The sequence below is a fragment of the Harpia harpyja genome, chromosome 16, assembly GCF_026419915.1.
Source record: "Harpia harpyja isolate bHarHar1 chromosome 16, bHarHar1 primary haplotype, whole genome shotgun sequence".
NCBI classification, from domain to species: Eukaryota; Metazoa; Chordata; class Aves; order Accipitriformes; family Accipitridae; genus Harpia; species Harpia harpyja.
In genome coordinates, this window is record NC_068955.1 from 8,515,127 (window position 1) to 8,530,526 (window position 15,400).

The 15,400-nt window shown below is 38.3% G+C and overlaps 1 protein-coding gene across 4 annotated transcripts in view; it reads right to left on the reverse strand.

The window, feature by feature from the left end:
* KDM1A (lysine demethylase 1A) overlaps positions 1–15,400 on the reverse strand; it is a 49,283-nt gene that overhangs the window by 7,887 nt on the left and 25,996 nt on the right. For all 4 annotated transcript variants that reach the window (XM_052810925.1, XM_052810924.1, XM_052810923.1 and 1 more), the window contains 9 exons: positions 13,090–13,232; positions 12,474–12,564; positions 11,592–11,726; positions 10,223–10,296; positions 9,428–9,539; positions 8,906–9,038; positions 7,940–8,127; positions 7,377–7,491; positions 2,717–2,844 (listed from right to left, as the gene is read on the reverse strand). In XM_052810925.1, the coding sequence (XP_052666885.1) occupies positions 2,717–2,844; positions 7,377–7,491; positions 7,940–8,127; positions 8,906–9,038; positions 9,428–9,539; positions 10,223–10,296; positions 11,592–11,726; positions 12,474–12,564; positions 13,090–13,232 (1,119 nt within the window). The remainder of the gene's footprint in view (positions 1–2,716; positions 2,845–7,376; positions 7,492–7,939; positions 8,128–8,905; positions 9,039–9,427; positions 9,540–10,222; positions 10,297–11,591; positions 11,727–12,473; positions 12,565–13,089; positions 13,233–15,400) is intronic.

Genomic DNA, 15,400 nt, shown 5'->3' on the forward strand with positions numbered 1-15,400 from the left:
CAGACCTTCCCACAAAGGAAGAGAAGGAGGCTCTATCTAGTGAGGACGTTATGCAGAAAGCAATCCAGCAGGCATCGTATCACATCATGGCAAGGGAAGTCTCCTGGACTCAACACCGATAGATCTGAGATGATCTCTGAGGTTGGCCTCAGCTGGACTATATCTGATGCCTTCTGCTGAGTCTGTGGAAAGGCCACAGAGGACCGGGGCCACATTCCAAGGTGTAAGACACCACTGGGGGTTGGAGACCACATTTTCCAATATGGTCTGATGACTTGAGAAAATTCCTCACCACAATTTTCAGCACTTTTTTATCCAAAAGGTAAGAAACTTGAGTGATAAGCCAGCCCTCATATACTGACTGCTTCTCAAGAAAAAAGCAACCTCACGTTTCCCTCCTTGTTGGATGGAGACCACTGTGATGGCACTGTATGTTATGACATATATGTCTGACAAAGAACACTTTGAGGCATTTCATAAAATTCTTAATTCTCTCTAGTAATCACATGAAGCATTGCAATCTAATAGGGAATAAAGCCAGACAGAAATTTTACTTCACTGAGGTAGTTTTGAAAGTATGGCTAACCCAGACACAACTGTAGAGCAGAATACAAAAGTACCAGTTCCCCAGTCCAAACTGCACCAGTCCAAACAGCAACTGTGGTGTTCATGTGCCCACACACCGATGTATGGGTATGAGTCAACTTTTATTTTCAGACTGACAAGGAAATGCTGTAATTAGGATTCCCTGTGAACAGGAAGAAGGATGGTTGGAGGATAAAACATGTACTACAACAGAAGTGGTACAAAACTTGAATCCTACTCTACAGAGGACATGACGCTTGCAGAGGTTAGCTGCACAGCAGGTTGAGAAAGTTTCCATGTGTTGAAGAACAGCAGGGGGAAAAAGTGGTTCTATCTATCTTTGGGAAATGAAAACCAAACCAGAAAGACAAAATAAGACAGTACTAAGCAGCAGCACAGGAATGAGGAGGATGGCTCACATTCCAATGAAGTGTTACTTTTGTTTAATTTTTCTGCTTCCCTGTTTTGGACAGGTACGAGGAACTGCACTTGCACAGCAAGCTCTGCTTCATATATAGTTGTTCATCCAATACAACAGATGAGAGTGCAGTTTATCCATACTGATGAATGGCTGTCCAGAAGACAGCTTCCAGCAAATCTCTCCATTATCAAGTGCTCATAGTACATAAGCACCTGAACTGTGAATATGTTAAAATAGAGAGTCGGAGATCTCACTTATCACAACCGAGAACTGCGTTCTGCTTTGAAAGACTGACCAGATATGGAGTCATTCCGTAACAGAGGATGATCAGTTAATGCACTGAAATATTTTAGAAGTTCATGAAGTTCTCCAAATTTGATGTTTATCAACAGTAGAATCCATATTTCTCAAGATTCTGCAATTTGCTAGTGTGTGGTTTTTTTCACTTGAAAACCCTACTAGAGAGCAGCTGCAGTAAAACACTTTGCTCTTGGTTCACTGTAGAGTGATTTCTACAGCACCTGTAGACAGAAGAGTCTCAAAGCTCCTCTCAAAGAGAGATCTCATTAGGAAGTGAAATCATCTTCTGAGAGTTCAGAGAAGGAGCTGTGGATTTACCAGAAAGGCAAGCCTGGGGTTTCCTTCTCTTGTGTTCTCCAGTCTGAGACGTAAAATTCAACTGATTGAGCATTTCCAAAATATGAGATCCACTCATTAACTAAAAATCCATGCTTACAGTCAGCTGTGAGGATTTGACCATCATATAGAAAGAAGTAAAATACTGGGGATTATAAGGCCGTGTTCAAGAAGAGCTCTACAACTACTCTACAATAAAGACAACGAAGTGAATCTGTTCCTCACATGAAATACCAAGCAAGTAAACAGTCCAATTTACACGTGGCCAAATGCTCAGAGAAGACTGGTGTATTAAAGTTACCATGTATTTTTTCATTACTTTACTATATAGAAATCCCAGTGGAGGAGAGCTATTTATTTACAACCAATGCCATTTGTAAGAACTGCTTCCACACTGCCTGTTAGGAGAACAGACCAAGTATTCAACTAAGTCACACACACTGTGTGTTGAATGGACTTTTCACATCAATGTCCTAAGTACCCAAGCTTCTTTTGAGTAATATTAACTATTTTCCAAACTCCTCCTTCACTAACCATTCCTTTTACACTTAGTGTGCCTAAATAACCGTTGGCTAGCTGCACAAGGAACTGATCCAGATGAAAGATTGCCTTCACTCCCTTACTTCCCCTTCAGCCATTTTCCAGCCAAACCAGTTTCTCTGCAGAATTCACTGGTCAAGAGCTTTACTGTACTTTAGAGAAGGTGCAGAACACGGCAGGGAGTATCTAAGCAGTGTTGTCACTAGCCACGGACAACTCTGCTGTAACGCCAGAAATGTAAAAGGTAGAAAATTTACTGAAGTATTGGATGCTCTGGAAAAGCTAGAGTCTTACTTGGTCTAAAACAATCTTCTCAAGAAAAAAACCCCAAACCCCCACCCCAAACAAAAAAAAGCCCCAACCGCTCAAAAAACCCAAACCCACAAACAACCCCTCCTCCCAAAAACCCCTGAACAACCAAAAGGTGGTACATATACCATATACCAAACAGTTCAATACTGCAGCAAAGCTACTGAGAATTGTAGTACATTCTGAAATGCAGAGAAGTTACCCAAAGACACTGTCTGTACTAACCTGTGGCACAGCGCTGCTACCAAATATGCCTTTGAGGATGGCAAGGCACCGTCCAACAATGACATCATCACTGATATTTTCCATGATCCCTGCTGCTTCTCCTGCTACCAAGGCCAACAAAATTGGTGCTGAGAGGGCAGGGGGAAGGAGAGAAAAAAACAACTGAATTATTGAAATTGAACATTTTAATCAGGCAAGTTGGACTTGAATAGGCATGGATCTGCAACTAAATCATGAGGTTAAAAACTAAACAAACCCAACAAAAGTAGTCCTAAATCTTCCACCATCATGTTGAATTACCAAAAGGAAAATGAATTAATATATGCTATGGTACTATTTAGAATTATCAAGAGAACTGATGTATTAAAAATTGAATACACACGTTAGGAAGTATAGCGTGCAGAAGAGAGGAAAGGTTTTCTTTAGGGAAGACATCACTTGTTTGACATAGGAGTTTCCACCGGGATTTAACAGTCATCTGTGCTACATTTAAGGGAACTTAATACCTTCCAAACAATCTAATTTAGGTACAATTAACATCAGCATAGCAGTTAAGTTACCTGTATAGGTACTTCAATCATATAAAGTATCTAGATTTCTTCGTTACCAATGCACATTCACATTAAATAATCTCAATGGAGTGGAAACTATGAACAGTAGAACAATATCAAGAAAAGCAGCGATTCTAAGAAGAACTCAGAAGTCAAATGGACAGATATCAAGTAACTCAGCTGTCCATGTGATGCTGTGGCGAAGAGTGTTAATGTGACTATACAATCTACAAACAAATAGATGAGGTCATTTTACCTCTGACCAGCTATGATGGTAAGACTAAGCATACATTTGTGGTAGTCACAAATTCAAGGGAAAACTTAGGTAAGTATCGAAGTGCTACCAAAATAACCCAATGACAAGAAACATGCATTTCAAGAAGTGACTCATAGACCCGAGCATGGTTACTTAATGAAAACTCTCTCAGTTATCTTTCTCCTCCTGGAGATATTTATGAATTCCTAAATTTAGCAAGGGAAATACTACAGCTAGAAACAGATGTGAAGCATATTGAAATGGGAAATACAGTCCTTGTTAAAAATTTGGCTTTAACTTTTGTACAGATTTCCAAAATGATTAGTGAATTCCTTATATCCTGGTATATACGGAGATCTCCTGGTATACATTCCCATTGAGTTACTGCTCTTTAAAGAAAACTGGCTGAAGTTCAGTTGCAATACACAGGCTGGAAGACCCAATAATATATTCTGGTTAAAAACAAAAGTCTTTGAAATTCCAAAGAAGTTAGACTAGTAAGGATGTTACAACTACAAAGATAATTACACTACTCAAGATACAATTAAGACACTTCAATACACAGGACCTCTGGGACTAGAGTTTATTAGACAAAAAAGATACAGGATTGCTCCTCTAGTTAAACTCCATTTTCTGAAAGATTAAGCCTAGTCTTTTAAACAATTGAAGGAAAGAACAAAAAACTGGTCTCCTATCATCCACAGGCATTGGGAATTTTTTTTTGTCATTTCAGCAGCAAAGTTTTTCCTAGTTTGCCATCCTTGACACAATGAGATCCCTGAACTTTCCAGCAATTACTGTCAACTTATTTTTTCTTGATGGAACAACTACATATTAAAAATGCAGCTTCCAGTGAATTTGTTCATGATAACTTGTATTCAGACAACCCCCAAATATTTTTATGGAAATCCTGCCTTTCCAGGTATGAGACCCTGTTCTGTAAGCATTTATCCAGACCTGAAAACATTGCTATTCAGTCACCTGGATTAATTCAGAACTGTAAGAGAAAGCCAGAAGGTTGTAGCAGAACAGTGACTACTTTGCTACGCAAATATCAAAGTGCTGCTCAGAAAAGCTTCTTGCATGATAAGCATGTGTCACTGCACCACAAAAAATTCTCTCGAGGCAGTGATGTTTACTGAGCCTTGATACCAAACAGCAAGCAGAGAACGTGGTTTAGCCAGAGATCAGAGAGTAACCACAAAACTATGACAGAGAAAGGGCCTCATCTTTTTCATCACATCTCTAGGAAAAACAGAAGAGCCAGGCAAGAAAAGAGAGACCGAAATGTCATTGGACTTCCAGAAAACACTGAGTGTTTCTGCCATGAGTTCCTCTGCCCCGTGCTGATGGAGTCTCTCCATCCTAAAGTGTGTCTACAAAGCTACAACAATAATCCAACAGCATTGCAGAGCAAGAGGCACCAACAGCACAGGGCAGCTGCTCTGGGACACGTATAGCGTTCCTGAGGCTACTGGTTTTCTCAGCAGTCATTATCTGAACTAGACTTAAACCACAGGGAGGATTCCTGTCTGAGGTACAACAGGTCACCCAACAGCAGTACAAACACATGCAGTCTTTTCATCTGAGTTTCACTGCATTCACCCACCTATCTTTAAACCCTTCTCAGAGACCAGTTGGTCCCTGCCAACACAAGACCTTTAAAGAACTTCCACAGAGCTAATACAGCATGTGCTGTGATACTTTGGTTTTTTTGTTTCTGGATTAATAATTGTTCTCCGATCTGTTCAGTTTAAATAGTCTCTGCCCAAAGTGCTATGGCTACAGAAATACAGAATATGACAGAATAACAGCTTTACAAGTTCAGTCAGGTCTGCTTTAGTATTTCACAGTGTAATCATGTTAACTGCCACCTAACTGTCCACAAGAAATGGTAATTGATTTTTTTCCTATTTCAGCCATCTGACTTATGCTTTAGCATAGGATTTTATTGCATTTCTATTTTATTTCTAAGTGCTCTGCCTATTTTCATGAGAAAGAAGGTTTTGCATCTAGCAGCAAAACCTTTGTATGCGAGACTGTCTTTCCATCTAAACCAAAATCCCAACACTACTTGTTAAGTATGTAACACAGCCATCTTAAAGCCACAAAAGCAGATACACAAACAGCCTTATTATCCACGGCTCATTGCTTGTATATCTCCAGTGAAGTCTTATCAAACATTGTAACAATTAAATACCCTAGAAAGGCACCTTCCTTGCGCAGCAATTTTCTCCAGTTAAAAGAAAAACCTGTCCTGCCCGTGACAGGCTGGAAGAAAACCCCCTGGTACTTTAAACAGTCATCTGCAAGAAAAATAACTCATTTAATAGTGCTCACTGTATATACATCTTTGCTTTTAGTATGGCAATGAACAAAAACAGTATGCTTACTGAAAAATATCTTCTGACAACCTCTTGTTGCAGACAGCAGCTGCAGATAAAAAAAAACCTACTAATGGCAAAGTCCAGCTGTAGAAACAGGCAGAGCAAAACCTTTTGCCTATTTAAGCATTTTCTAAAGAGGAGTTCTAAAATCATCTGTCAGTCTGAGACTCATGGTCTGTAAGTCACAGCCGCTTTGCTGCTCAAAACAGGAAACAGTCATCCATTCAACAGATTGGATCCACCGCAGCTAGCTTGCCTTTCCTCCAGGGCAGACTGCATCTTAACCATATGGATGGGCCTGCAGCTCATCAAGCTGGAAAGGTAATGCTCAGCAAGAGGAATGGAGCTATCACAAAGCCTCTAGTCTGCTCCACTGACATCTGAGTGTTCAATACTCTGTAAAGGCTGCACTGCACCCCCCTGAGAAATCAAAGCAGGATAACATACAAGCATTGAGTTCTGCAAGTCAGCCATGTAAGAGAATACACAAGTCAATAGCACCCCTTACATCTGAAAAAAATGTAGTTTATCTTGGTTAGATCCTAGCCACTTAAGTTTGAAATCCTGGGCAGCAGAGTCACCTGTACCAGAAAGGACTGGAGGTCACAGATGAAAGGGGCTCATCTACAGTTATCGAATCATCCTCGACTAGACAGACAGTCCCATGAAAGAGGTCTGGCTTCAAACTATCAGTTCAAATTGAAAAACATCCAGGAAGCTGAGGTTTTCAAAACTAAGACTAAATTGGATGCCAGTCCCATCTGCATGAGAAGCTTAGTAAAAGAGGGGAAGAGCTCAAACAATATTCCAAGTGGAAAGAGAGAAACTCAATTTCAAAGAGACTTATGAACTAAGAAGTGGCTTTTAATTCAGAAAAGCTGCAGAGGCAAATCACCCTTTTCTTGAAGAACTCGGTACATCCTCCTGACAAAGTAGATACTGAATTAAGACAACACTGCTCTTCGGCAAACAGAATGCACATTATTTGCTGTATTTTTGAAATACTATATAAACATGTTAGATTAGGTTTGGGGTTTTTTTTCTTAATACAGCACAATAAAAATCAAAAAAGTTAATTCTTTCAGAATACCAGTGGCAACTAAATAGCTGCTTAAAAGAAGCAACCAAGATAATACCGAGTAAGTCACAGGACAACTTCAATATGCAAGACAATAAAGTAGCCTATAAAACTGTAAGTGTTATGGTAGATAGGTAGCAACACAATTTAACAGACATAGCCTCGAATTCAGCGTTAGTAAACCCATACTCATCCATGTCCTGCCCTAATTTACTACAGAATTGTTTACAAGTCAGTGCTGCTCTCTGCTTCCATTTGTCTTCCTACAAATACTATCTTCTTATCATATCCATATGTGAACACTCACAGCATCTTAAAAAGTGCTCTTTTCTGGATCTGAAACTACACAAATGAGACACTGGCAAAAGTAGACATGCACCACAGCTACCTTTGTACAGGTTCCAAAACAGGAAAAGTTCTCCTCTGCTTGCAGTAGTGCTACCAACATGACCAAACAAATTGACACTTGGATCCCAGAAGACACGATCAAAACACAACACAACCTAGAAACAAAAAGAATCAAGACCTAGGAAGAGCGCACAATAAAAACAAAAATAGAGACAATTACACTCATTGGTATTTATCACTGGAAAGGTCAAGAAAGGAAAATCTGGTGAATATATACTGCATATACATAATACATAAAGGTGTATACCTACACTGCCTTCCATAGGTTAGTGTGCTCTTGTAGTTTACAAATTTGCTGGTTAACAAGCTGCAACAGACATATTGTGTCAATCTACTTCTGAAATTTAACTATTTGAAAAAATTGTGTGGGAAATAGAGAAGAGGTCCTTACAGTTCTTCAGATAATTTTCAGCATCAAAATCTAGCAAAACAGCAGTGGAAAAAACGTTCTTCCTCTCACCCACCAAACATTTTCCACAGACATTTCAGATTCTACCTATTGCAAACCCTGGTCTGCTGCAGTTCCCTCAATGACCAAGTCACCTTGTTAAGGTTGCCAAATCCCATACGCTGCACTGCAGAAGTTTTCCACTCAGGAAGAGGCGGCACAAACTGTACTGCTGGAGGTTGCTGTTTCAATACTCCCAAGGGAAGAGTACACAGCACAGCATCACATTTGTAAATGAAAGTCTGGCTAGTAGATCGGGTATTTACAGCTATCACTTCACAGCCTGGAAAGGGGAGAGAAAACCAATCATTTAATAGGCCAGGAGGCAAGAGCATTAGATTAAATATTAAAGAAACTACCATAAAAACATATCCACATCAGAAAACATTTTGTTTATCGAGACAACTTTACACTAACAATTACTTAACTTGTAGGCAAGTGAATGTTACTGGCCACATAGCTCAATTCCAGAAAGTGTAATTTACACAGCATCTGAAAATGGCCATACTGGGATAAGCCTAAAGGTTCATCTAGGCCAGTAAATGATATTTAAATATATGCATAAATAGAGCAAGTAGAGTGAGCCTCTCATTGAGTTGCTCTCCCAGTTGACAGTTTCCCAAGCCCAATGTTTTGAATAACAACAAAAAGATATATTCCTTCCATTTGTTTGAGTCCGTATTACATTCATTTATACTTGTAATACCAGATCCCGTGACATCAAGTCTTAAGCAGTCCAAGACCTTACTCCAAACGCTTCAATCAATGAAGTAAAGAAGTGGGAGAATGAATGTAAACTTGTGAATCAGTAAATACAATGAAAAGGATGGCATCAAACCAGCCACAGAAATAAGCAAAAAACATTCAAGATTAATAAACCTCTAACAGCTTCCTACACAACTAATCACAATAAGAAGTGTGGCTGTTTATCTAACCCAAAACATATAATGGGAGGGTTTTTACGAGATCAATCTTCACATCTGCTTCCAGAAGCACTTAAACCTAATTTCTATGATCATACTCCCTCAGAGCAGTTTTCCGGAGGAGGTGGCTTCATTTACCTGATGCTGTATAGCGAACCTGTCGAACTGCTGTGTTTAATTTAATATCCAGCCCTTCTGCCAAGGCTACAGGCACACAGGAATATCCATTCCTCACAGTCAAGTGACTGCCTGTGAATTCAAAGTCATCATCCTACAATAAAAGATGCATAAAAAGCATGCATTTATAATGAAATCACATAATTTAACAGAAAATAATCAGCAAATCTACACAATGGCAAAATTTTTTTCTAAAACCTTTTTTCAAAGAGTCGAATAAATTTGAAATTCCTTCTGTTTATTAGTCAAGTAGTAAGTATAGGAACTTTCAGTAGACAGTATTATTAGATTGTTTTGGCACTAACAAAAAGCTGACTGGAATTTCATCAGCAAATAATAATCATGTAAGAGCTCAGTATCTGCATAAAAGCAGACAGCACTTCAGTGTTTAGAAGTTATTAACATAGAGAAGCTTCCATGAGAATGAAGTAAATATAGCTTAAGTTTTTAGTGTATTGCTGAATGAATACATCAATTAGCTACCTGGTCCCAGTGCTTCAGTGAAAGCGTAGACAGGGGTGTAGCATTAGCAAATTCTAGGTTTGCAAAATGCCAGTCAAGTATTTGCCTGTCTCTTGATGACAGATAAACATCACTAGAAAAAACCAAACATAATACAAAGACATTTAGTTTGCTAGAATATGATGTTGCAAATACATTGCTTTTGAAAAATTTATTCACAGTCTTTTTTGAGTCCCTCCTTAGTGGAAAAATAAAAAAAGAACACAAGCAGATTCTGTTTCAAGGAGTTGGACCTCCTTCATGAAAGCTGAGTATCAAAGCCCAGCAAATTCACATTTTCAAAGTAGAGTACATGTAAAATATTCTAAGTGAAGCTAGAAACTTAACTTTAGAAATAAAAAAAGTTACATAAATAATGGCTTAAGTAGCATGTATAAAGACAACAACTAAAAACCTAGTGTAATCACACAGAGCACAAAATAATAATTTTCTGCCAAAATAAGCAGGACTGGTATGCTATCATTAGTGATGGGAATTTAAAATCTCAAAGGCTTCCTGAGATCAGGCACTGATTACAGTAAGGATTTCTACTGAAATGCACCCTATCTAAGAACCACCTTTTTTGTCCAAGTCACCTCTAAAAATGAGAAAGATTAGTTTCAAGCTGAAGGAACTCAAACTTCATGTTTGTACCTTCCTAACCCCTTGAGTTACCATAATTAAAACAAAGCATACCATAGCATTTTTGAAACTAAGTGAAAAGTAGTAAAAAAACCTGCTTTCCTGAGTATTTATTTTTATAGTTTGTATCTTTACCTTGGTGGATTGGCTTCAAGTTCTTGTAACTTCTCTTCCAGCTTTCCTTGTGTTTCTGCCAATTCATCATACTCCTAATAAGATTTAAAGCTAGCATTAAAATCAGTTTACATGTAAAAGGACTTAAAGACATCATGTAGCATCAGACTAGACCTAACCTCAAGAGAAATCAGTGGAAGATTCATGGTTTTAGTGGAATCTAAATCAAGTTCTTTATTTTTTCAACATTTAATCCAGCATATTTTGCCCTTCTGCTGTTCGAATATATAGAAGTCTATGCCACACTGCAGAAAAGATCAGTACACTAATATTTCAGGAATTTAAACACTTAGATCTAAAGAACATGCAGGTCCGTTACAGTCCTGGAATTTTAAGGGCTCCTATGGTACTGAGAGCTTTTTCATATTGGACAAAATGTTATTTCTATTCTTCTTTCTCTCTTGAAAGATTATAGTTCATATCGAACATAGAGATTTCCAAAGCAGAAGCAGTCACGCAAAAGGCAAAGACATGATCTAATTCAAGCTCCTCTCAGAGGTTTGGGGTTTGTTGGGGTTTTTTCCCTTATTTTAAAAAATATTAGTAGAACTAGATATAAAGGCAACAATCATTTTCCTTCAAGGCAGAATAATTTGGAGTGTCCAACAATAGTGACAGGAGCACAAAGCTGTTCATTGGTGACAAAACAGAAGAGCTACTACTTATGTATACATAAAAACATTGAGCTTCCAAATAAAGGTATGTATCTTCTATTGCACAAGTCGCTGAAAAATGATCCTTAGTTCTATCTGACCTGGTTTAGCAGGGTGTCTTTCACTATCATAGAAAGAACAGTTTTTAAGGTTTCCTTTTTAAGGCATATTTCTACATCAACATACTCACAGAGAGGGGAACTAACTCTGCTTGTCAAGACAGAGCTCTGTAATGATAATCTTTGGATAGAAAGAAGTCTTTTATTCAGGAAATCACCTTTTTTATCTTGGAAAAAGAGCGTTTCTCTTCAAGTGCAGATTTTATTTCCAGACTATTGTGAGACCCAGCAGTACTACCTAAAGACCAAGTGTGACCTAAAATTTAGCCTTCAAAACATTAAATCCTATCTGACATGAGCCAGCACAGACTACTACCTAAAATTGAGCCTTCATCATGTTAATACTCTCCATCATAAGCCATGAAAGACAGGTACCTAAAGGTACTTAATGCAGCCCTGTTATCAGTATTACAACCCAGAGTTACCATCAATCACATTCTCTTGAGAGTGTTGGATCAGAGTGAGAGATGTGGAAACATTTATATCGGCTAATTTTGGCTGGCTGCTGAAGTCCTCAGAAACCACTGACTTAAGTGCTGTATGTATGTCATCCTTTACCTTGCAAAGCGCAGTCAGATCTCTGTGTTTGCTTTTCACAAGAAACTCTGCTGTAATATCCCGAGGTGGCTTCACTTCTGATGCTTCCTTATACTGTTGATGAAGTTCTTTAATCTTCTCTTTTAAATTCACCATCTTTTTCAGGTGGAGTAAAAAAAGGGAGCAAGGGGTGGGGGGGAGGGGAGGGAAGAAGGGAAGGTAGATTTCATGCATGTTACTGTGTAAAATGGATATTCGTCTCAAACTATGCCGTTATACCAAAGAGATTTCCTGGTTTTGACAGATGTTACTTATATATATGCAATTCTACCTCCAAGAAACCACAATAAATACCACCAACCCCAAAACAACATGGCTTAGACCCAACATCGTTGATTTCTTACAAAATATCTTGCAAATAACTTAGGATATGAGAGCTATCCTCAGACATTTTTAATTTGAGAAACTTCCATGAAGATGTAAAGATGTCATCTACCACAACCAAAACTAATTTAAGTAGGCCTAAAACACTGTTTCTACACTACAAATCAGATTTGTGGTAAAGAAAGTAAACATTTTAAAACAACCCCCCAAAAGCCTCAGTCATTATCAACATCTCTAAAGGAAGCTATGACACAACACTATTTATCATGCCTGTCCTCTCCCTTTCTTTTCCCATATTTATGTTTTACAGTCTTCTGCCTAGTCACTTATGTGCTCCTCCTCAAAAATGGAGACTCCTTTGTTATAACAGTGCTTCTAGAAAGGTCTTAAATGAACAGATATGTTTAAGAACAGCATTAATGGCAACTTTCTGATATTTTTCCATGGAAGTTTTTGTGCATTTTGCCACTTTCTGAGGAACACAATGCTATCCTTTTGTTCTAAATGTCTTTATCTGACCTTGTTAAGAAGATCTTTCAATTCCTCCTGTGTTTTCACAATTTTTTTCCAGTGTTCAATCTGCTCGTCCTTCACATGCTTCTCCTGCAATCTGGAAAAAGTGAGTAGTTAGTTCACCATAAAATCCTCGCATTATTGAGAAAACTCATTATCACAATCTAATTAGTGTAATGCAATAAAAGCACATGTCATGGGATATTTTAGTAAATACTCCTATGGCAATTAGAAAATTAATACAAGTTTTTGTAAATAAGTATACTTGACTAGCTAAAACGTGAGTCTGAAGTTACCTACTATTATTAAAAGGCATATTACAAATGCCATTAGCTTTCAAGTAGTATAAGTGGGCTGTATGTACGTCAATTATCCACTATCAGTTGATGTAGCAGTGATTTTCAGGAAGCTCTCAAGAGAAGATGTTTGCTCCTTTAACCATCTTTGGCATATTTTGCTTCAATAAACAAGAAACACATACACAAATGAGAACTCAGCAGAGACCAAACAGTTGTATTAAGTGGGTAATGCTTACCCTAGGAGCATCACAATTGTTTCAGATATCTTTTGGAAAATTCTCCACAAAATAGGAAAGTCTACCATGAAGAGAAAAGTCACTTACTGTATGACAACCTCCAGAGCTTGACCTAGGGAGACAGGCTTATTATTGAGAACATTAAAATCCAGCTGGTGACTGAGGTAGGATGTGGCTTCCAGCAGACGATTAAATTCTTGCTCCACCATTTCATCTTTCTCTTTTGGAACCTAGGAGTCAAAAGAAAAAACTTTCTTGTTAATAACCTATTCATAAATAAAAAATAAAAAATACTGGTCACCAGAGCTCAAAGCCTCAGAGACAAGACATTCGAGCAGTACAAAGAAAATTTTAAAAGAAACCAGAGCAATGACACAGATTACCTTCTCTACTGCAGTCTAAATTCACAACAACTATCTGATGGCTCTTTTTGAACTGTTATTCACCCCTAACTCCAAGTACACCCTGTGTTGACTGGGAAGTTATATCGGTATCTCATTGCTCTAATTAGGATTCCTCTTCCACTCTGCAGCTGGCCACTTACTCTTGTGCCAATGGTTATCTTCTAGCTCTGTAGATCTTTCTTGTCTGGCATTTTCTCAGAGTGAAACACTGAGGTTCACAATTAATACTTCCATCTCTGGGTACATATCATAAGCATAACAAGCCAACTTTTCCAACTGCTTATACCAAGATGTTGATTCTTCCACTATTCTTGTGGTGAAATGTCTTAGAACCCCATACTGTTCTGCAGGTAGTGTCTCCCTGGAGACTTACTGCACCATGAAATGAATTTCCCTATTTCTGATGGATCTACTTTTTTGAGAGAATCTTAAGAATGAAGATACCTCCCCCACCCCATGGCTGCCAAAGATTAGTGACTCACCTACTCTGCAATGAGTGTAAGGTTCTCCTTTTTTCTTATTACTGAAATTCTCCCATCACTCAAGGTTATTACGTCTCAAAACGAATAATCTCTTTTTTGACACTACTATATTCTATACTATATCCACTATTTATTTCTCAAGATCATGTGCTTCTAAAACATGATAAAAGTTTTGAGATACTGTCAGCTCACAGGCTGGAATATTATACCCAACAGCACTACAGAAGACACAGATTATATGATGACTAGAGCATGTATATATAAATTAGTATTTTTTTAACTATATATGCGGATATTTCAAACTTTCCCTATACTTATCTCCAGTCTTGTCCAATCTACAATTTCAAGATACAGATGCATGCTTACATTTCTGCTTATTCATTTGTGTAAAAATTGAAAATCTGTCCCAAAGACCTGTATTGTCTTCCCTGATTGATACTGCTCTCCTTCAGAATTACATGCTGAAACTTCCTCTTTAGCCAGATCTGTACTTAAGATTCCTCTGTGCCACCCTCTCCAGTAGCTGCTGCCACTCACATTTGATAACAATTGTGTAACTCTGTAGCTATGTAACAATGTAATTTCGACCTATCATATTCAAAAAGATTTGGGTTTTATACTAAATAGAACATGTATTTCACAATTATGAGACTATTTTTGTATATGTACCAGAAAGCTTCAACAACGCTACTGAACATAGCAGAGGTATAAGGAAAGCTTCAAATGGCAGTTCCCAAATGCAAACTTTTTTGTCACATTCCAGTGATACACCCACCGCTGACTTAACCTTTGTATTCTTGTACCACACCTGAATACTAGGATCTACTTTAACAACGTGGGTAACAATGCGGGTACGTACTGCTGTGCCCATTTAATTTTTTTTAATCATGAAGAAGGAAGAGCTGGAAATGAAAAGGCATGATCTAAATTACTTGGTTTCTAGGATACTTCCTTACAGTCAATCCATGGATAAGTGATTCTGCCTCTGAAGAGAAGACCCTGGGGATGAACAGGATGCTGCTGCAGCTTCTGGCTTAAGTAAAAGCCATGTCTCGGTGGGCCAGAACTTGGTACACATCCTCAGCAGAAGTCTCAGTTGAAAACACAGGACTTGCTACCACTAAGCACTGCCTTAAGACTGAACAGAGGCTCTCCAGAGCCACAGGGCAGACTCCACTGAACAATTAGATTTCAGATCTTTTCTGGATGAATAGGTGTAGGACTGAGGGTTGAAACCTTCTTCTGAGGGTTGAAAAATTAAAATTAGAGCTCCAGTTTCAAGAAAGTGCTGGGAATCACTTTTATCATTTAAGCTTCATCTTCCAAGTTCCAGCTTAAGCATCTATTATTACACCACAAGTCAGCTGCGATGAATGAAGAAGCATTGCCCAAGCATGCAGGGATGGCATTAAGAAAACCTGAAGTCAGACAGAGTTGAAACTGAGATGCTGGACCTACAAGGGCAAGAAGAAGGGCTCTCTACATACACAGAAGTAGCAAAAAAGTAAGGAT